The following is a 23556-nucleotide window of genomic DNA, read 5'->3' as shown; positions in this document are numbered from 1 at the left end:
TAATGAAAAGGTTGACACACTGTGAAAAATGTAACTGTTACTGAAAACTTGTGTAGAAATTGTCAGATGGGAACCTAATTTGCTATGGAAACTTTTACTGAAAACACAATAGAATATTAAAAAAAAGATGCTCAATATCATTTATCATTATAAGGAAATGCAAATTAAAACAACAACGAGATACCACTATGAACCTATTTGAATGGCTAAAATCCAAAAAAACTGAGAATATCAACTGCTAATCAGGACATGGAGCAACAGGAATGCTCATTCATTGCTGGTGGGAATGCAAAATGGTACAGTCACTTTAGAAGACAGTTTGGCAGTTATAAAGTTAAACATATTCATATCATACACTCCACCAATCATGAACCTAGTTATTTTTCCAACTAAACTGAAAACATATCCACACAAAAACCTTCATGCAAATGTGTATAGACATGTTTAACTCATAATTACTATAAACTGGAAGCAACCAATATTTCTTTCAATAGGTGAATGGAGGAACAAACTGGGGTACATCCATAAAATGGAATATTATTCAGTAATAAAAAGAAATGAATTCCCAAGCCATGAAAAGTCATGGATGAATCTGAAATGCAAATTGTTAAATGCAAGAAGCCGGTCTGAAAATGCTACCTACTGTATGATTCCATTTATATGACATTCTAGAAAAAAACAAAACTATAAAGACAGAAAACAGATCAGTGGTTCTCAGGGGTTCAAGCGGAAGGGAGAAGGAATGACTAGGTGAAGCACAGGGGATATTTTAGGGCAGGAAATACCGTAGTGCTAGATACATGACACTACACATTTGTCAAAACCCACAGAACTTCACAGCACAAAGAGTGACCCTTATGCATATTTTAAAAAATCAGTTAGGAGGTTGAGGGATGCCAGGATGGAATGCAGACTTCGACAAAGTTTCTAACTTGTATTAACCTCACTGAAAAGGGTGGGGTAAAAAAAGTACTGTCCTATGTAATTTTGAAAATGAGTAGAGACAATGTAAGACTAAAGATAAAAGAAACCATACACAGACACTGTACTCTAGTTGGTAAAGTATCTCATGGTGGTGCAGGTTAACAATTCTGAAACCACTATACATATAATACCAGGATTGAAAAAATAAGCAAATGGATGTTAGATACTGGAAACTAGGTTTCTCACTGCTGGATTAGAAACTTATGGACAAACAAGGGAGGGAAGCGAGAATGATCCATGTGATACTGATTAGAACTGGAGACCTCAGCATGAACTCATATGTTCAGCTTAATACAGATACAGATGGATACATATAGAAATAATAATAGATATGCGTGTTGTTAAAAATTGAACTGTGTCCACAAAAATGTGTGTCAACTTGGCCAGGCCAGTACACCCAGTATTGTGTGATTGTCCACCATTCTGTCATCTGATGTGATTTTCCTATGTGTTGTAAATCCTACCTCTATGATGTTTAGAGGCAGTTATGTTAATGGGTCAGGACTTAATCTACAAGATTAGGTTGTATTTTGAGTCAATGTCTTTTGAGATATAAAAGAGAGAAGCAAGCAGAGATGTCGCTTTAAGGACTAAGGTGTGCCTAACCCAAGCCATAGTGTTTTCAATTGCCTCATATGCATGTGAAAGCTGGACAATGAATACGGAAGAAGAACTGATGCCTTTGAATTATGGTGTTAGTGAAGAATACTGAACATACCATGGGCTTCCAGAAGGAACAAATCTGTCTTGGAAGAAGTACAGCCAGAATGCTCATTAGAAGCAAGGATGGCAAGACTTCGTCTCAAATACTTTGGACGTATTATCAGGAGGGATCAGTTCCTGGAGAAGGACATCATGCTTGGTAAAGTAAAAGGTCAGTGAAAAAGAGGAAGACCCTTAATGAGATGGACTGGCACAGTGGCTGCAACAATGGGCTCAAGTATAACAACAACTGTGAGGATGGTGCAGGACCGGGCAATGTTTCGTTTCTTGTGCCTAGGGTTGGAACCAACTCGATGGCACTTAACAACAACAACATACACAGGTTAGCATATTTCCAAGCTGAGAGGGCCTAGAAACAATGGCACTGTACCAATGAGTACACCCAGTGCCCAGATCTTGGCTTTTAATACCATATTCTCCAATAAAAGGAGTTAGGGCTCCTTGGAGAAAAGGCTGATTCTAGCGCTAGGACAGAGAATATACAAGATGAGCCTACAGTATCTTGTAGTGCCAGAAACTAAGAACCAAGAAATCCAAACCCATTGCCATCGAGTAAACTCCAACTCATAGAAACCCTACAGGACAGGGTAGAACTACCCCATAGAGCTTCCAAGGAGTGGCTGGTAGATTTGAACTGCTGACCTTTTGGTTAGCAGCATGAGCTCTTAATCACTGTGCCACCAGGGCTCCAGAAAGTAAGAAGTGCTTAAAAAAAAAACAAAATGATGGGGGCATCTTAAAGGGGTACAGAAGTCAACTGAAAGAGCTCCCAATAGTCAAAGCAGAACAATTTGAGCAACAAAATCATGTAGTGTTGGATCATAACTGAAAGTATAAAATAAATATCCAGGAGTCCATACTGATATAAATAAATAACTGAAAAATAAATAAATAAATGGGGGAAAAAGAGACAAACCTCTCATACAAAAGAACTCCAAATAATTTGTTGATACTGCATGCTCAAGAAGGTAGAACATAACTCCCCTCAAGTGTGGGTTATGTATAGTGACTTCCTTCCAAAGAGTACAGTATGGAAGGGGGCAGGGAGTAACTTTAAAGTGGAGAAACCGAACAGTGATACTCCAGCCAGGTGATCAAGGTTAACATCAACAGTGATAAGTCATGTTGATAGCATGTAGTCTTGATAGGACGTCATGAGAAGGGCACTATGCCTCTGTGATCTTCCTCCCAAGCTGTATAATCCCAGTCTAACCATGAGAAAAACATCAGACAAACTCCCATTGAGGGATATTCTACAAAATACCTGAGCAGTACTCAGTACTGTCAAAGTTACTGAAAATAAGAAAAAGCCTGAGAACCTGTCACAAACAAGATGCACCTACAAAGACATGACAACTAAATGTAATGTGGAATCCTGACTGGGATGCTAGGACAGAAAAAGGACTTAGGGACAAACCAAAGAAATGTGAATACAGTTGGCTTTAATACTATTTCCTCCTGATTCTCTCTTCTTCCTCAGTCTCTACTTCCTCTGCCTGTCCCTTACATAGCTGTGCTTCCCAGGGACTACTTCTACTCCTCACTTATCGACTATCTTGTTATCCATCATTTCGCATTTATGACAATAGTAAAAAATCTACTATCTATTATTATTATAGTTAATAATAATGTATCAGTACTGGTTCATTAATCGTGACAATGTACCACACTAATGTTAAGATGTTAACAATAGGGGAAACTGGGTGTGGGGTATATGAGAACCATCTGGTATCACCTTCGCAACTTTTCTGTAAATCTAAAACTATTCTAAAATAAAAAGTTTACGTTTAAAAAATTCAGTGAACATTTCTCCGACTCTACTTTTTCTTCCTTTGAAAAACTATCTTGACTAATTTGTACTTCACTGTTTTAGACATTAAATTGTAGATGTAGTAAAACTAATATACCCATGTATCTTAATATTCAGTTTGACTGTGAACTAGTCATGACTAAGCTAGAAACTATTCAACCTAAGAAATTAAAAACTAATGGTTAAAAAAAAAAAAAGCTGAAAACATTTTACTTGAAGAGATTAAAATATCAAATAGGAATAATCTATAGAATAAGTGATGTATATCAATTTATAAGTATAAATACAGTGCAAATAGAAGGGCTAAATTATGCAAGGCAATTACAAGAGAACAGACTATTTAGGTCAAACCAAAAGCAAACCCACTGCTGTTTAGTCAATTCCAATTCATAACAACCCTATAGGACAGAGAAGAATTGCCCCACAGGTTTCCAAGGCTGTATCCTTATGGAAGCAGACTGCCACATCTTTCTCCTGCGGAGTAGCTGGTGAGTTTGAAAAGCTGACCTTCTGGTTAGCAGCCAAGTGCTTTAACCATTGCACCACCAGGGCCCCTGACTATTTAGGCAGCAATGGTTAAAATAATATCCCAAATAGGAAAAAAAAATCACTGAGGCAGTGAGGTCACCATCATTTGGTCTAATTAACAACTCTCCTATCTGCCAGCCTTCTCTACTCCAAAGATCTGCCCTCTTCTCCTTCAGCCATTCATTTCTTTGACTACATGGTGCCCTTGGTATTATTTAGAAATGTTATACTTCAAATAGCTCATTCCTCTCAAATTAAAACTCAACCTTCCCTATTTCACTTTATCCAATTCCACCTGAACTTTTTCTGTGACCTCCAAACCCTCAAATCCCTCCAGTATGAGCCTCCACACTTTCATTCACTTCTTTCTTACCTACCTGAACTCAAAGTTAACCTCAGAACCATCAACACCCTCAGTTCTCTTTGACACGTCAACTATCCATCCACCCTGCCTAGCTCCAATCTTTCCTCAACTCAGCTTCCCTTACAGTAAAATGGTTGAATGGGTACTCTGCTCTGCAGTTAGACTGCCTAAGTTCAAAGACTAGTTCTGCCATTTATTAGCTGTGTGGTCTTTAGCTCTCCATGTTATTAACCTCTATGTTTTGGCTTTATCGCTATAAAATGGGAATAATGATAGTACCTACCTTGTACTATGAAGCTGTGTCTAAGAGCTCAATAAATAGCTATTATTACCCACTGATGTTAGATATCTAAGTTAAATGGCACACATATTATCTTAAGAGTCTGAACTTCAGCTGATTTCTCAAATTTACTTGATATCTTTTTTATTTACCTCCACATTCTCCGTAGAATTGCTTCCAAACTACAGCCTTGCCTGCCACTCAAGTCCCTTTCCTTCCTCCATCCACTTCTCTCCTTAATCAATCTCATAAGAGGAACTGGTATTTTCTAATATTGAGATGGGAGCCCTGGTTGCTCAGTGGTTAAAGCACCCAGCTGCTAACCAAAAGGTCAGTGGTTAAAACTCACCAGTCACTCTGCGGGAGAAAAATAGGGCGGTCTGCTTCCGTAAAGATTATAGCCTTGGAAACTCTACGAGGCAGTTCTATTCTGCCCTGTAGGGTTCCTATGAGTCGGAATCGACTCGATGGCAATGGGTTTGGTACTTTTAAGTTATTACTGAGATACTAAGAGTCCATCAACCATGAATCCTCTCAAATTCTGATTCCAAGGCTGAAAAACTTATTTTCAGTTGCCTTTACTTTTGCACTCAGAGGAAGAGGTATCTCTTGGCCCTCTCCAAGGCTAACTGTTTCTTTACCCATGCTCTAGATCCCACCACTCCTTCTGGGACTTTATTCCATCAATTATCCCCTATTCCTTGCTCCATCAAGTCCCCCTTCTCTCTTAGCAACATGCTCAATTCTCCCTAATCCAAAAATCTCTTTCTCTACTTTCCTTCCCTGTCAAACTTCTTAAAAGAGGAGTAGGCACTGTACTCATAGACATTCTTACCTTTCTGTCAACCTGGTACAATATGACTGAACTTCTTTAATACTATAGAATTGTTTTTGGAAAGGTCACAGTGACTTCCCCACAACCAAAGCAACAGATTCCTCTTAGCCTTCATTCCAGTTGATCTCTCCATAGCATTTGACACTGCCAAGCACCATACTTTTCTGAATCTCTCCTCCCTTAATTTCCATGATACAATTTCCTCCTGATTCTCTATTCTGTCTCAGTCTCTACTTCCTCTGCCTGTCCCTTAAATCGTGCTTCCCAGGGAGTACACCTATTCCTCGCTTATTGACTATCTCGTCATTTGTCATTTCACATTTGCAACAATAGTAAAACTACCCATTGCCATCAAGTAAATTATTTTGTACATTAACAACATATGTCTGGCAGTAACAAATGCTGGTATGTGAGGTGAGAGTAACACTGGCTGTGATAGTTAAGGTTATGTATCATCTTGGCTGGGGCATGATTCTCTGCAGTCTGGCAGTTATGTAATAATGTAATTTGGCTGTTATAACCCATTGCCATCAAGTCGATTCTGACTCACAGCAACCCTATAGGACAGAGTAGAATTGCTCCAGAGCGATTACAAGCAGCAGCTGGTGGATTCTAATGGCTGACCTTTTGGGTATCAGATGAGCTCTTAACCACTGCACAACCAGCACTCCTTAACATTTATGAAATGATGTAATTTGGCAGTTATGAAGTGATATAATTTGGCAGTTATGTAATAATGTAATCTGACAGTTATGTGATGATGTAGTCATCCTTCATTTTGTGATCTAACGTGGTCATCCTTCGTTTTCACATAATGTTGATTTTCACATAATGACCTGGTGTTTAGAAACTAACCATGTCAATAACTGAGCAGTGGATGTATTTTTTTCTATATGCTCTACCAAGATCATTGCATCCATTCTCAGGGGCTCACAACACTGTGGATATAGATGACACAAATCTCTGGTTTCAGTTCTCTCTTAAGCTCTAATTATAGTTCCATACTTCTAATTTCTTGCTGGGTATTTTCACCTGACAAATCACAAATTCTCAAATATGCCTAAAACCAATACTGTACTCCTTATCCAATCACTTAATCTCTCCTCCTTCCATTAACATCTTCATAGAAAACTGTTTTTCTTCTGATCTTCCCAATCCTTATCAATGAGATCACCATCAATTTAGTCATCCTAGGCTATTCCTACCTGTATTCTATTTTTCGTTTATAGTTTTAACCAAGATCTATTAAAATTCTTTCTAATCCTCCCTAGTCATTGTATTCCCACTGCTACCACTATGATGTTTTGGTCCTCAGCATCTCTTACCTGGATGACTACAATAACCCAACTCGTCTTCCTGACTCTACCTTTATAGGCTTTTCTCTTCAATACCACAAGTTCTACACTGTATTCAGCCCAGACTACTTCCTGTTCTCCAACTAGTTCACACACTTTCCAAATTATTGTTTGGTGATTATCTACAAACCCAGACTTAAAGAACTTGTCCTTTGCTTTTACTACGTAATCACTTTGTTCTACTTCTGCCAATTTTTCCATCTGAGCAGTGCCCTGGTCTGTAAGCCAGTCTCTTTCAAAGGAAAGAACCTCTATACTAATTCAAGGTGAAATAATATTTAAATAATTGTCCACCTTACCCTCTTGTCCCACGTCAGAAGCACCACTGACTTAGCTGGAATCCACCTTTCCTTACTTAATGAAAACACTCTTTCAAGCCAACAAATAAAGGTAAGAGTTTGTGAAGATATGTATTCAAGCTGAGAGGGAAGAGGACAGGGGAGGACGAGGAAGACATGCATGTGGGAAGGAAGGACAGAAGGACAGCACTCCCTTTTACCTATCATCTATATCATCTGTAGTTATTACTGAGTCCCTGGGTGGTGCAAATGGTTAACTGCTTGACTACTAGCCAAAAGGTTTGCGGTTTGAACCCACACAGAAGCACCTCGAAAGACAGGCCTGGTGATCTGCTTCTAAGAGGTCACAGCCTTGAAAACCCTATGAACAGTTCTACTCTGCACCATGAATCAGAATTGACTCAACAGCAACTAACAACAACACAGTTATTACTAAGACAGGTATAAAAAAAAAGATTGCAAATTGTATGTGTTTGCAATCCTCCCCCCGGGCCCTTAGAGGAAATTCTGTCTTGCTTATTTAACATTCCTTCCACTCCCTGGCCTTCTAAGGAAACTGAACTTTTCAGTTAAGTTTCTGAGAGTTAATTGTGCAGAAGTGTGGTACCCACTAAAAATAGTTTAAAAAGTACAAGGAATCATTTGGTCTGATTCACATCTAGAGAAAAGAAGGGGGGTTACCTGTTGGTAGAGAAAGAAAAAGTGAGAAAAGGGGATGAGGCACAAAGAATCTATCCCTGCATGATGCTGGTTTGGTGAGTTTAAGGAGTCTGGAGTTCAGAGCCAGAAGTCTGATAGAGTCTGGGGAAGCTGTGTGGTCCAGGCGATATTGTGAGGAAGAGGAATGAAGGGAAATTTATGAAGTGTTGTTGTGCACAACAAACTGGATCTTCGTTGACATCCTTGGAGAAACTCCAGTGAGGATTTTGATGCTGGACTGTTGCTCCAACTCTACACAGGGACTGGGTTGTCGGCTGACCCTAGTTATATTATAGCTGCAAATGTAATTCTTTCAGACATGTAAACATTTATATTTAATAAATATTAACCTTAGAAAATTCGGGACCTTAGATTTAGAAAAGTGGTCCTCTACCTCGACATTATCTTGATTCCCCTCCTACTTCTAAACTACTCCTTCACTGTATCTACTCTTCCTTCTCCTATTCCCCAATTGCAGACATTCAATTTTATCTTTTAAGTACCATCTTTACTCATGGTTTCAAATATCACCTCTATTCTGATCATCCCAAAATTCCTCTCTCTAGCTCTTAGAATTATTTCTACTCAGCTGCTCTGTCCTCTTATCCAAGGTCTCCAAACCAAACTCAAGACTTTGTCTTCTAGTCTTCCTAATTCCCCAGGTCTTTATGTGTGTGTGGGTGTGTGTGCGTGTGTGTCTGTAATACAAGGTATGTATGTATTGGTTTAGTTAATTATTTTAGAGAGTCCTAAAGCTGAAAGAGGCCTTTAGGAGAACTTAGTCATCTGGTTCCACTGGCAGGTGGCTGCAACAAAATAAATGGGGGTTGCTTGGCCCAAACACAAATTCTCTGGTTTTTCCCAGGCCTAATGAATCAAATTCTCACATTTACATACTTAAAAAGCTTTACAGATGATTCTGATAAGCAGTTAGGTTTGTGAACCAGTACCTCTTCCACCCAATATTCTAATGCTCAAAACCCTCTTTCAATAATACCCCCATTTGTTCCTCTAGCTTCTCTTCAAATGTCTTCAGGGACAGTGAAATTACCATCTCTTGAAGCAGACCTGTCCCCATGTTTTTAATGAGCTCTTCCTTCTGGATTCAATGTGCAAGTTATCTTAAACCTTTCCTTTTTCTCTAATTCCTTATCCATTGCCAATTTAGTTTTTTCTTCCTTCAAAATCTCTATTTTGTCATCTTCTCTCAATTTCCAAAGTCTAGTCTGGATGCTTACTTGTTTTCATTTATTCATGCTTGATGCTGACCTGCTAACCCAACCTTTTGCTTCCAGTCTTACCCTACTACACATACCAGAAATCAGAATTACTCAATGCTATTTTCAGAATCTTTTCCACTATAATAAATGCTATTTATTGGGTCAAGTTCCAATAGTTCTCCCTGGTACTTAATGCTCTCTATGTTTATCCACCCTCTCCCTAAGACCTACTCTGATCCTGCAAGGCTACTCACTTTTTCCTACTGACAGCATGTTTACTCCACTTTTGAAAAACCTCTGTTCACTCTTTTCTCCTTATATGTAAGGCCTCCCCTCCCCATCCACTTCTTACAAAATCCTGAAAGATTTTAAGAATATGTCCTACCTTCTCTGTGAAGCCTTGCATGAGAAACATCAATCAATAACAATCTCTCCTCTTTCCAAGAGCTCACAGCAATTACGTTTATGCCAGCAGGTTTCAAACTGCGGTCCAGGGACCCATGAGATCTTTTCGGGGGGTCCACAAGGTCAAAATAATTTTCATAATACAAAAACGTTATTTGCCTTTTTTACTGTGTTGACATTTGCGCCGATGGTACAAAAGCAACGGTGGATAAAACTGCTGGTGTCTTACACAAATCAAGGCAACGGCACCAGACGGTACTAATAGTCATTGTACTCTGTTACCCGCACACTCTTGCAGTTAAAAAGAACCAAAAGGAAGAAAAAACTTAAGAATGTCCTTGATGAAGCAGTAAGAATTATTAATTTTATTAAATCATGACCTTGAGTACACATCTTTTTAATATTCTGCCTGATGAAATGGGAATTACACAAAGAAATTGTGCTGCAAAGTACAGTGGATACCCTGAGGAAAAAACCCTTGTATGACTGTTTGAGTTGTGAGCTGAACCACCTGATTTTTCCATGGAATACCATTTTTACTTGAAAGAACATCTGATGACAAACTATGGTTATTTAGACTTTGGTATGTGACAGACATTTTCTCAGAAAGAACAAAGGAAAACAATTTGTCACTTGTCACTTCAAGGAAAACAACTGACAGTGCTTGTTGCTAATAACAAAACTTGAACTTTTATATGAAAGTTAGAATTTTGGAAAATCTAGCTTTGGAAAGCCACTGTGGACTTCACAACTTCCCAATTGTTAAAGACATTTCAATTGAGATCAGCGGTGATATTAACTAATGTGTTTTTTTTTTTTTATATTATGTAATAAAAGTGCCAGTATTTAGAAGATCTACTCAGTGAACCAATATTTTCCAAATGAACAATGCATGATGATACAAAATCATGCATGGTTGTAATATCCACTCTAGGTGCAAAAGGGTTTCAGATTCTATGTTATAACTAGACAGTTGCCATCGAGTTGATTCCAATTCATCAACACCCCATGTGTTGCAGAGTAGACTACACTCCAAAGGGTTTTCATGGCTGTGACCTTTCAGAAGATTGCCAGGCCTTTCTTCCACAGCACCTCTCTGTGGATTCAAACTGCCAACCTTTCTGTTAGTAACCACATGCTTAACTGTTTGTGTCCCCCAGGGACTCCTATGTTTTAACTAATTTATAAGAAATAACCTCTTGGTGAGTTTTGGTGTGGTATCAAAAAAGAATATTCATAATTATTTGGAAAAGCTAGTAAAATACTCCTATATTATCACAACAAATTGAAAATGAAGTAGACTTAAAAACAAAAATAACAAGCCGACTTCAGAATTAGCTGAATTCTATTAAGCTAGACATTACAGAGACTTCAAAAAAAGAAAATGACACTGTTCCCACTAAAATTTCTTTTTTTGGTAATGTAGTTATTTTTCACACAAAAGATGTTAACATACAATACTGTTACTATTAAATTAATTAATAAATATTTTTAAATGTCTCAGCTTTTATTTCCAGTATAGTAAATATAAATAGATACAATCCACAGAAACAAAAAGTTCATTGGCATCCTCAATAATTTATGAGACCAAAATGTTCAAGAACCTACATTGTATACTATTAATAGCACTTTTATTTTTTTTGCCCTTTTTCACATGTCTTGTTTTACTAGCTCATTGTTTTACATAGACTTTTGAATAGACTTGACAGTATACCTGAAGGCAGGGACTAGGGCATTTAGGCACTGAGGATAATAACAAAAAACTGAATAAACATGTTAAGAAACATAGGTGCCATGTCTGTGTAAGGTACTCAATTTTAACAGCAATTCAATAATATGTCCTCCTAAGTTTGGGACATTTGATTTAGAAAGAGATTGTCACCATTAAATTGTATTTCACAAAAGAAACCTGATGTAAAGGTAAAAATCAGCAGCAGACATTAACTAAAGCCCAGGTATCTAACTTTATTTCACTCTTTTTCATTTGTATCCTCCACATGTATCCCTGTGCCTTCCTAAATCATATAAAGCTCTAAAATGAAGAAAATATAAAAGTACCACAAACTAGAAAGAATATAAGTAAACTATGGAAAGCTTTAACAGGACTTCAGCAGCTGTGCTCAGTTTTGTTATACTGTCTGCTGCTCACACTATACCACTTCTCCTACTCGTACTCCAACCCCATTCACTTTTCATTTTCTTACTTTACAAAGACCCAGGGCTTTTAGATAAAACCATAGTATAACTTTTTACTATAAAATTAAAGAATAAATGAAATTATCTTTAATTTTACAATTTCTGAAGAAGAGTTTCAAACAAAAACAAATTGAGGTTCCTGTGTCAAAGTTACCTTTCTCCTGCTTCAAAATCTCATAATCGGAATCATATTCAAGAAATGGACCTCGCTAAAGTTTAACAGATCACCTCTTGGGAGTCATTTATTCAAAAAGCAATTAAATGGCTAGTATGTGCCAGACAGGAGCCCTTGTGGCTCAGTGGTTAACACTCGGCTGCTAACCAAAAGGTCAATGGTGCGAACCCACTCAGCGGCTATGTGGGAGAAAGACTTGTGACAGCAACAGATATGTGCTAGGCACTGTGTAAACCCTAGACTATGCAAAGTTTAACAAAATATGTCTCTGACATAATAAAATATAGAGATAAACAGGAAAGAGGAAAAAAAGAGAACGTTACAATAAAATATACTGAGCACAGTGATATAAACATACACCGCTAACTTGGAAGCACAAGTGAGGGACACCCAACCTAGCCTGGAAATTGATGGGGTTTAGTGATGGGAATGATCCCTGGGCTGAGTCTTGAAGGACGAGTAAGGAGACAGGAGGCTGTGACGGAAGATGGGCAAGTTGGTGAGAGAGAAGAATTTGAGGAAGAAAGTGGCGAAGATAAGATAGCTTTACTTGGAGATCTTTCTGGGTCACATTAAAGAGCTCAGCTTTCATCCTGTGAGCAGTAGGAGCCACTGAGCAAGGTTTTACTCAGCGGAGCTGCATGTTCATTTACGTATTTTAGTAGATCACTATGGAATAGGGTCTGCCAAGCAGAACTTTCTGCTATAATGAAAATGTTCCATATATGTGCTGTCCAATTCCATAGCCACATAGGGCTATGGAGCACCTGAAATGTTACGAGTGAGACTGAGGCACTGAATTTACTTTACTTCATTTTACTTAATTTCAGTATAAACAGCCACGTGTGGCTTGTGGCTACTATATAGTACAATGCAGAGTTAGAGGCTGGTGCTGTAGACCAGGCAAGAGATGATGAACTAGGGCACGGACAGAGATGGAGAGGAGGTGGCAAAAGCAAGAGACATTTAGGAGGTGATACGGTAGGACCTGGTGATGGGCCAAATATAGGTGAGGAAGAAGTAGTCAGAGATGATTCCCAAATGTCCAGCAGGGGTAACCGAGTGGACGGCTGCGCTACGTACTGAACAAGAGAATACAAGATGAGGATACAGAGGGAAACATGTTGCATTCCACTTTAAAAACCTAAAACCAAACCCGTAGCTGTCAAGTCAATTCCAACTCAGAGACCCTATACGACCGACTAGAACTGCCTCATAGGAGTTCCAAGGCTGTAATCTTTATGGAAGCAGACTGCCACAGCTTTCTCCTACAGATCGGTGGTGAATTCAAACCGCCACCCTTCCCATTAGCAGCCGAGCGCTTAACCACTGCCCCACCGCGGCTCCTTCGCATTCTATTTTAGACGTGAAAACTTGATGTGCCACCTGAGAGGAGAAAACACGACTATAATACTAAGAGGTAGGTAACATTAATATGGGAGCCCTGGTGGCAAAGTGGTTAAGCCCTCAGCTGTTAACCGAAAGGTAGGTGGTTCAAACCCACCAGCAGCTCCTCGGAAGAAAGATGTAGCAGTGTGCTTCCATAAAGATTACAGCCTTGGTACCATCAATGACGGCTCTGACAGGGAACATAACAGAGAGTCCCTGACAGAGCAGGAGAAAAGTAGGGTGCAGAACTCAAATTCTAGTAAAAAGACCAGACTTAATGGTCTGACTGAGACTTGGAAGGACCCCAGAAGACATGGCCCCTGGACTCTCTGTTAGCCCAAAACTGAAACCATTCCTGAAGCCAACTCTTCAGACAAACAATAGACTGGACTGTAAGACATAAAATGATACTCATGAAGAGTGTGTTTCTCAGTTCAAGTAAACACACGAGACTAAATGGACAGCTCCTGTCTGGAGGCAAAATAAGAAGGCAGAAAGGTATAGGAGCTGGTTGAATGAACACAGGAAATACAGGGTGGAAAGGAGGAATGTGCAGTCACATTATAGGGATAGCAACTAGGGTCACATAACAATGTGTGTACAAATTTTTGTATGAGAAACTAACTTGAGGTGTAAACTTTCACCTAAAGCACAATTAAAAAAAAAAAAAGATTACTGCCTTGGAAACCTTGGGGCTGTTCTACTCTGTCCTATAGAGTCACTATGAGTCGGAATCAACTCAATAGCAAACAACAACAATACTAATATGCTTTTTTTTTTTAAGAAGAGAAAGCAACTGTGTTACAGGAATGTTAAATAACTTGCCCAAGGTCATAGGGAGTGGCAAAGTTAAATTCTAACTTGAGTTTATCTGATTTCAAAACTCATGCACAGTCCATTAAACCAATATCAGCAAATAGTTAATAACTTGAAACTTTGGGAGTGGAAGAGCTCACCCCAGCAGAAAGTCAGTGGCCCAGAAGAGAGTCCCTGGGGAGCACAATCATTTAACAAACTGTCTCCTGAGAGGGGATGGTCAGGGAAAAGGAAGGAGAATGAGGCGAGGGCAATGCCATGAAAGCAAGGGGAGTGCAGCATTAGAAGAAGGGTGTGACCAGCAGCATCAAGTCCTATGACAGACACCAAGAACAACTCATTGGATTTTGCAACTGGAAGTCAAAGGTAACTTTAATGAACAGTTTCAAGAAAATGCAGAAGCAGAAGCCTAACTATACTGGGTTGAAGAGCAACGAGGATATAAAGGATATGAGACAGCAAATATAAACTGTGCACTTTCAGTGTTTGCTAGGTTTTAACATACTGAGTATATGTTAGATTTAGCACTTATTGAATATATACTCAATGACAAACATTATGCCAGGTGCTTTACATATATAATCTCATTTTATCTTCACAACAGCCTATGAGGCCTGTAGGTATCATCTTCTCCATTTTATAGATATGAAAACTGACACTCAGGGAGGTTAAACAACTTGCACTCGCAGACAATGGTAAGTGGGAGAGTTTGGATTTGAATCCAAGTCTTTAGACTTCAAAGAAGATGGTCTTTCCCCTTATATGCTTCCACTTTCACATTATGAGAGTTTTTGAGGATTTTAAAACTGGGCTCAAGCACTAGCAACTGTCTTCTTGAAGAAATAAGATTACAATATTCAAAACAACAGCAAAGAAAATAAGACAGTATATAAGTACTTGGGAAAGAAAAGGTTACGCAGCAGATCTGCAATCCATTCTCTCCTATTCTGGGATGACCCCCTAAGTAAGAAAAAAGATGGGTGATTCAGGCTAATCTCCTGATAAGCATACTAATAACAGACCTCCTGATAGACTAATGGTATCTGTAGTAGGAGAGTCTTCATCCATGGAATGCTTCTAGCAGGATATACCTAGCCTAGGATTGGTTATGCTAAACCTGGAATGTATGCATTTAAGCTGTGTAACTATCTGAGTATGAAATGGAGATGCTTTATAACCAAGAGCACTCCTTCTGTGTCAGAGATGTGAATGCGCACGTTGCTTAGAGACCACACAGGTCATCGTGCTCAAGAACTTGCCCAATGCAAAAAGGACCTAGGGAGCCATACTGATGGTCCTGAGCCTCTCCCTGCTTTGCTTGTGCCTCATGCTTACCTGGATCCTTTAAATCATTAGTAAAGCTTGATACAGGGTAAGCTCTCTAACTCACCTTCCCAATCCTCTGTTATCCCTGTACTAAATCATGAAAGGCTACATATATCAATCCTTCCCCACTGTTATGGATTGAAGTGTGCCCCCCTAAATATGTATGGGAATCCTAAACCCTATACCTGTGGATGTAATCCCATTTGGGCATAGAGTTTTCTTTGTTATGTTAATAAGGTCATGCCAGTGCAGGGTGTGTCCTAAACCTAATCACTTCTGAGTTATAAAAAGAGCAGATCAGACACAGAATTGAGCATGTACTAGGGAAGACAGATGCCATGTAAGGATCACCAAGGAATGCCCAGGGCTACTGACAAGGAAGGAATCCACACGGTCAAGGCCTTGATTTGGACTTTTAGCCTGCAGAACTGTGAGAAAATAATTTCTGCTGTTTAAAACCACCCACCTGTGGTACTTCTGTTACAGCAGCGCAGCTAACTAAGACACCTTGGTTTAGGATTTTGAATTAAGGCTTGAAAGGCAAGTAAATTTTGCAAAGATGGAGGGGAAATGGAGGCTATGAATAAAAGGAAGAAAGGCAAGAACAACCCACAGGTGCATGGGACAGTAGGAGTACAAACCTGACTGTAACAAGCAGTAAATAAAGCTGGAGACACAGGGTAGGCGCCCATCACAGAGAACTTGGCAAGTCAGAGGGAAGAGTCTAAGCAGAATGCAGGGTCTTTGTTTTTTGTTTATTTTTTTAATAAAAAAATAAGATACTGACAGTGGAACATGAGAAATATTACTCTGATTGCACTGTGAGGAAAGCATTCTGGATAAGGTTAATCTGGAATTAGGGAAATTAGTTGAAGTTATTGCTGTAATCAAACCTTGGAGATTCTGAAGGCGCTAAACTAGGACCATGTCAATAGATACAGAGAGAAAGGAACAGTTAAACATTTCACAGGAAAAAAAAAAAAAAAAATCAGCAGACTGACCAGATCCGGGCAACAAAGGTTAACAATAAATCCACGTCAAAAGTAAGCACCTACATCCCTTCAGGAGGGGGAGAGTAACTTCCTCACTTGAGAGTAGGCTAGACTTCATGACTTGCTTTCAAAGAGTACGGAAAGGGGAAAGCTTTGCACTGGAGAAACCTGGAAGACACTACCTGAACGAAGTGATAAAGGTTTATATCACCAGTGATGTCATGTTATCACTGACAGGATATGACAAGAAGAGTACTTCACCTCTGTGGTATTCTTTCCAAAAAACCCATGACCTCTAACTCATCATGAAAAAAACATCAGAAAAACCCAGATTAGGGGACATTCTACAGGACATCTGGCCAGTATTGACAAGGCCAAGGAAAGAGTAAGAATATGTCACAAACCCAGAGGAGACTGGGCAGACATGACAACCTAATGTAATGTGGCACCCTGGATTACATCCTGAAACAGAGAGAGGACGCTAGTGGAAAAACTGATGCAATCCAGTAAAGTCTCAAGTTTAGTTAATAGTAATGTATCAATGCTGGTTTCTTAGCTTTGACAACTGTACCATGGCAATGTAAGACGTTAAAAATAGGGGAAACTAGGTGAGCGGTATATGGGAACTCTCTGTGCTAACTTCACAACTTTTTTGTATATGTAAAATAAACCGTTTATTTTTAAAAAGTGAGGGACTAAGAGAATGTTGACATCAGAAATTTGGTACAGGAGGAAGCTGAATTCAGGGATAGGAATGACCCCAAGATGAACTGAAGTAGATTATATTCTTTCCCGTGAAGAACCCCAATGAATCCTAAGATTCGGGGAACATAGTTCATCCTGCAGCATACATTATAAGGGTGTAAGAATGCTGTCTTAGTTATCTAGTGCTGCTATAACAGAAATACCACAAGTGGATGGCTTTAACAAACAGAAATTTATTCTCTCACAGTTTAGGAGGACAGAAATCCAAATTCAGGGTGCCAGCTCCAGAGAAAGGCTTTCTCTCTGTCAGCTCTGGGGGAAGGTCCTTGTCATCAATCTTCCCCTGGTCTAGGAGCTTCTCAGCACAGGGATGCTGGGTGCTCTGCTTCTGGAACTTCTTGCTTGGTGGTAATGAGGTCCCTCTCCTCTCTGCTTCCTTCTCTTTTATCCCTCAAAAGAGATTGACTCAAGATATGACCTAATCCTGTAGACTGTGTCCCACCTCATTAACATAACTGCCTCTAATCCTGTCTCATTAACATCATAGACGTTAAGATTTACAGCACATGAGATAATTATATCAGATCACAAAATGGAGGACACCCACACAATACTGGGAAACATGGCTTAGTCAAGCTGACACACATTTGTGGGGTACACAATTCAATCCATAACAAATGCACTGGATGAAAGTATAATAAAGCATTGTCATGCTGCAAAGACAGCTAGGTTAAAAGGCTAACACCACCACTTACTAGCTAAAAACCTAAAAACCAAACCCACTGCCATCGAGTCAACTTACTAGCTCGGGAGTCTGAAAAGTTACTCTAACCTTTCCAAGCCTCAGCTTCCTCATCTGTACAATGGTGGTAATAATTCATATTACGTATGTCCATTTTTTATATAGTAGCTTTAGGATCAAGGAAAACTCTTTCCTCAAACTAAAAATAAACAGCACAACTTTAAAATAATGATATCAGTAACCTACCGCTGATTCACAAATGGGCTGGAAAGCTCTGCTATCAGACGAAAATTCCCAATGTATACCAGTACTCCATCCTTCTGGAAAATAAACATAAAATACAGTATCAGCTATAACATTCTTATCAAAAACTCTAAATACTGAAGAAGCACTCAACAGCTTCTCAGCATAAAATGACACTCTTAATATCAAAACAAACTGAAGCGTTTTCTACCTTCTACGGGCAAACAGATTATATATTCTTTTTGAGGACTTAGAAATATACTTGGGATTCTATACCATTTTTAAAAGATGGCATATTGTACATAATATTCACTTAGACAGGTTGCAATAGTTGTCTCAAGTTGAACTAATGACTGCTGCAAATAACCATTAGTAATATTAGTAGTAATTATTCATGTACACAAATATGAAGATCTAAGGATGCTCACTCAGAGTTATACATAACAACGAAACTTAGAACAAAGAAACACATAACAATAGGGAATTGGCTAAATATATTACATCTCCATATGCCACCAAAAGATATAAGGATGGAACCAGACAGTGTGAGAATAAAAACAATTGCAGAACTTGCAAAAATCACTCAGAGTTTACGGCCTTCACACCCTTTCTTAGGAAATTATTTGAGAATAGGCTGCAGAAGAACGAGTGAGTAAACCTAGAAAGTTAAGGACATGGGATCCAGGAAACAAAGACTCCAACCCAGGAGAGTAATGAAAGAAAGGAAGCCCCAGGCCGCTAGGCAGCAGACCTAGACAGCAGCCTGTTTAGACTGGAGCAAAAGGATGGAGAGCTTGGGGAGCAGGAATCTGAGAAAAGTTATTTCAGAGCTTTGATACCATCCCTGAGAAATGCAGCAACTCAAATATGTGATAAAGGCAGATAATGCAAGAAAAAATGAAAGGCAATTAGAAACTCTAAGAATTAGATAGGAAATGCAATCCTGGTTGTGAAACAAACTTACTTTAATATAATCAAAATAAACCCTTTATTGACTTCCTATGTTATCAACTAGAGATAAAGGGAAACTTAGTATGATTACTAAATAAAATATAAATATTTTAAAATATGGGCAATACAAAAACACAAATACAAATGACAGAAACAGAGAGCAAACTGGGAGAGTAGTAGAAGGGAGGCAGAAGCACTAATACCTTCACCTTAAAAAGTATCAAGAAGTCCTACAGAACCAGAAATAAAGGTATTTAAGGTTTTAAAAGTAACAAAGAACTAAAACTATAACAATATTGGAAGGAAGAAGGGAAGAGAAATAGAGCTGTGAGAGTTAAATCTTTATCCATCATAGCAAGAAGATAATAGATGCTATCTAAAACTGACAAATCAAGATGTGGTAGACAGATTCGAAAGATGAGTATCATCAATTCCTTCCCTTCCTGCATGTACATAATGCTCCTCTTATCAAGAGGTGGAGTCTTATTCCTTTCCCCTTAAATCCTGGCTGGCTTAAGTGACTTGCTTGATCAACAGAAGGCAATGGAAGTGATGTTCTGGGTCTCCTGAGGCTAGGTCATAAGAAGCCTTGAAGCTTCTTATAGAATGGTCTTTTGGAATGCTCGCTCTTGGGATGCTCCCTCTCAGAAAACAGTTGTCAGGCTGTGAGAAGCCCAAGCTATATACAGGGTCACATATAGGCATTGGTGGCTCAGTGGTAGAATTCTCACTTTCCATGCAGGAGGCCCGGGTTCGATAGCTGGCAATGCACCCTATGCACAGCTACTACCCATATGTCAGTGGTGGTTTGGGTGCTGTTACGATACTCATAAGGAGCCTTGGTGGTGAAGTGGTTAAGCCCTCAGCTGCTAACCAAAAATTCAGTGGTTCGAACCCACCAAACGCTGCAGAAGAAAGATGTGACAATCTGCTTCTGTAAAGATTTACAGCCTTGGAAACCCTAATAGGGTGGCTATCAGTCAGAATTGACTGGATGGCAATGGGTTTTTGGATGATGTTTATGATGTTGAATAGGTTTTGGTGGACCTTCTAGACTAAGATGGACTAGGAAGAAAGGCCTAGCGATCTACTTCTGAAAATCAGCCAGTGAAAACCCTATGGATTACAACACTTCGATTCACAACCAATTATGGGGATGGTGCAGGAGCTGGTAGAGTCGCATTCCATTGTGCATGGGGTCATCTGCCGTCACATCAGAAGTCAGGAGCCAACTTGGGGACAGCTAACAATAACAGCACTCTATAGACAACACCAGCTGAGCTCCCAGAAGAGTCAGCATCAACTGCCAGCCATGTGCATGTGCCCCTCTTGGAGGTCCAACCCAACTGAGCCTTTAGATGACTCCAGCCTCAACTGCCATTTAACAGCACCCACATGAGAGACTTCAACCACTCAGCTTCTTTCTTTCTTCCTCTCTCTCTTTCCTCCCTCCTTCCTTCCTTCCTATCATTAAGAACTCATGAATCAATGGGTTTCAATCAACTGCAGTCATTATTCTTACTGGCGATCAAAATGTCACATCTTTATCCAATGGGAGACCCTTTATGTTGGTTCCTGTCCTTTTGACAAACCCATTAGTCTCTGACAGGTTGCTTTCTGACACAAGATCACCAGGGTCATTTTGTAGTATGCAATACTTTAACATGTGAAATTCAACAATTCTTAACCTGTTTTTGTAATATGTATTATACACTCATACGCAGAATGTTATTTTTGACTCATACACACATAAACATACACATACAGGGAAAAAAGTAAACAGGACATATACCTAAATGTAAATGGTAACTAAGTAAACAATATAAAAAATGATCTCTGGGTTGATTATATTTTCTTTTTGTTTCTCAATATTTTTCTAATTCTCAAATGAAAATGAATTATCTAATTTTAAAAATAGACTCTATTTATTATTTACCATAGCATTTTAATTTACAATATTGTTGTAAAGAGCCTTAAACTTCCATTTTAATAAACAACCACTGTTGCCCAAATGATCACTTTTATGGTTCTTTTTCTGCCTTTCTGGAGTTCTCCTTTGCCTCTTTTAGAAGATCATCCTTCTTCTGGTCTCTGACCCTGGCTACACCACACCTCCACTAGACAAACCTTTATTTCTAATGGCATATGGGTCACTTTCCCTTGGCATACTCACGTATCACCACAAACCTCATCACATCTAAAAGTTATCTTCTTCTCAAACTGGTTCTCCCATTTCCTTCCACAGTATCACATTCCTTTAGTGCTCCTTTAGTGCTCTGGGTCATTTTGGCCTCTTCCTCCCCCTCATTCTCTGAAATCCAAATTAATTACCATGCTCCACCGACTGCAAAACAGCTTTTAGATCTGTTTCTTCCTCATTAATATAACCACTACCATCACCACCAAAATTAAATTGTTCATCTCTCACCTGTGTAACATTATCAGATTTATCTTTGTAAAATGCTAATTGTATCAGGTGATTTTCTGGCTAAAGGTCCTGCAACTACGCAATAAAACATAAAAATCCAAGGCTGATGAGTTGGAGCTTTTATTCCATAAGGTGGTGTCAAGGATTGAACTGTGTCCCCCCAAAATATCTGTCAACTTGGCTGGGCCATGATTCCCAATATTGTGTGACTGTCCATCATTTTGTCATCTGATGTGATTTTCCCATGTGTTGGAAATACTATTTCTAACATGTTGATGATATGGGATTAGCAACAGTTATGTTAATAAGGCAGGACTCAATCTACAAGATTGAGTTGTGTCTTGAGCCAATCTCTTTTGAGATATAAAAGAGAGAAGCGAGCAGAGAGACACGGGGACCTCATACCACCAAGAAACAAGAGTCAGGAGAACAGCACATCCTTTGGACCCAGGATCCCTGCACTGAGAAGCTCCTAGACCAAGGGAAGACTGATGACAAGGAACTTCCCCCAGAGCTGACAGAGAGAAAGCCTTTCCCTGGAGCTGGCACCCTGAATTTGGACTTCTAGCTTCCTAACTATGAGAAAATAAATTTCTGTTTGTTAAAGCCATCCACTTGTGGTATTTGTTATAGCAGCCCTAGATGACCAAGACAGGTGGTTCTGTTTTACTCATCCAAATTTACAGCAACACCTCCTGCACAAATCCCATGCCCTGATTAACTCATGTCCTTAATCTCACCATTGAAGACCTGACATCATCTCCCTAGTGCCTTTCCTCATAAAGTTTTCTGACCTAGGAGACCTTCTCTACTTTTTTCTGCCATTCTAAGCAAGAATTCTTTTTTTGGGTGGGGGGTGCGGGAGGAAGGCGAGGTGGAGTTTAAAGTCTCATCTATCATGAAAGTTCTCCTAAGCAAAAAAAAGAAAAACCAAACCTGTTGCCATCAAGTCAATTCCGACTCACAGGACAGAGTAGAACTGCCCCATAGTGTTTCCAAGGAGCAGCTGGTGGGTTCGAACTGCTGATCTTTTGTTTAGCAGCCAATCTCTTAACCACTGTGCCACCAGGGTTCCAAAAAAAGCTCTCTTAGATAATACAAAACGCATAAATATATATAGGAAAATTCATTCACTGTTTATATCAACTGTAAAAATACACATAAAGTATTATCAGTAGTTATTTCTAGAAGATCAGATATAGAGAACTTTATAGTATATATTATCTCTACAAACTCAATTTTTTAAAAACATCTATAATCAGAAAAAAAAAAAGATTAATAGAAATTAACACAGTGATTTTTCCATTCCCTAAATTACTATAGCTTTATTGATCCATCATTTGGTATACATTGTTTGTATTTTTTCAGTACTTTCCTATATGGAAACCTTAGCTCACTAATTGATAACATCGGTATATTATATCCTTATCCCCTGCTCCCCACCCTCTTACTTCAAAACCACTGAGAGCCACACTGGGGTATAGAATTGCTTCAATAGTCCTGCTTCTAGAGTTCCTGCATGGTGAAATGGTAATATACTCGCTGCTAACTGAAAGGTTGGAGGTTCAACTCTACCCAGGGGAACCTCAGAAGAAAGTACTGGTGATCTACTTCCAGACAGTTAGCCACTGAAAACTCTATAGAGCTCATGGGGTGGCCATGAGTTGGAACCAACTCTATGGAAACTGGTTCGTCTTACTTCTATATTTTCTGGTCTTCTATGCCAATGATTCTCAATCTTCTAAATCCTACACCCATAACAGCTAGCACTCACATGTGGGGCATATTTCCAGAGCATGAGTAGCCATTAGATAAGTGTCAGGTTATGAATAATTCCTTCTTGTTACTTTATCCCCTTCCGTCCCACTCAGGTATATCTACTGGAATGCAAGTGAGATAGATACTATTAAAAGGATAGGATTAAAAATCTGTTCTAATATCTTTAAATAGATTTCAAGCTTTGATACTGTATTGTCAGTAAATTATGACAAACCTCGCAACTGACTTCTTATCAATACGGTGTTTCTACTTTTGTCGTCTACCTTTAAGGAGCTTTGCCTCTAGTAAAATTCACACTTGCCATGGCCTCTG

The 23556-nt window shown here is 39.0% G+C and overlaps 1 protein-coding gene across 1 annotated transcript in view; it reads right to left on the bottom strand.

The window, feature by feature from the left end:
- Nucleotides 1-23556, bottom strand: part of LOC101359815 (transmembrane protein 56-like) — a 52752-nt gene that overhangs the window by 4744 nt on the left and 24452 nt on the right. Inside the window, exon 7 of the mRNA XM_023733349.1 lies at nucleotides 18090-18163. Within this exon, the coding sequence (XP_023589117.1) occupies nucleotides 18090-18163 (74 nt within the window). The remainder of the gene's footprint in view (nucleotides 1-18089; nucleotides 18164-23556) is intronic.

This window comes from Trichechus manatus, unplaced genomic scaffold (assembly GCF_000243295.1).
Source record: "Trichechus manatus latirostris isolate Lorelei unplaced genomic scaffold, TriManLat1.0 scaffold00058, whole genome shotgun sequence".
Taxonomy (NCBI): Eukaryota; Metazoa; Chordata; class Mammalia; order Sirenia; family Trichechidae; genus Trichechus; species Trichechus manatus.
This window is presented reverse-complemented; position numbering and strand designations above follow the sequence as displayed.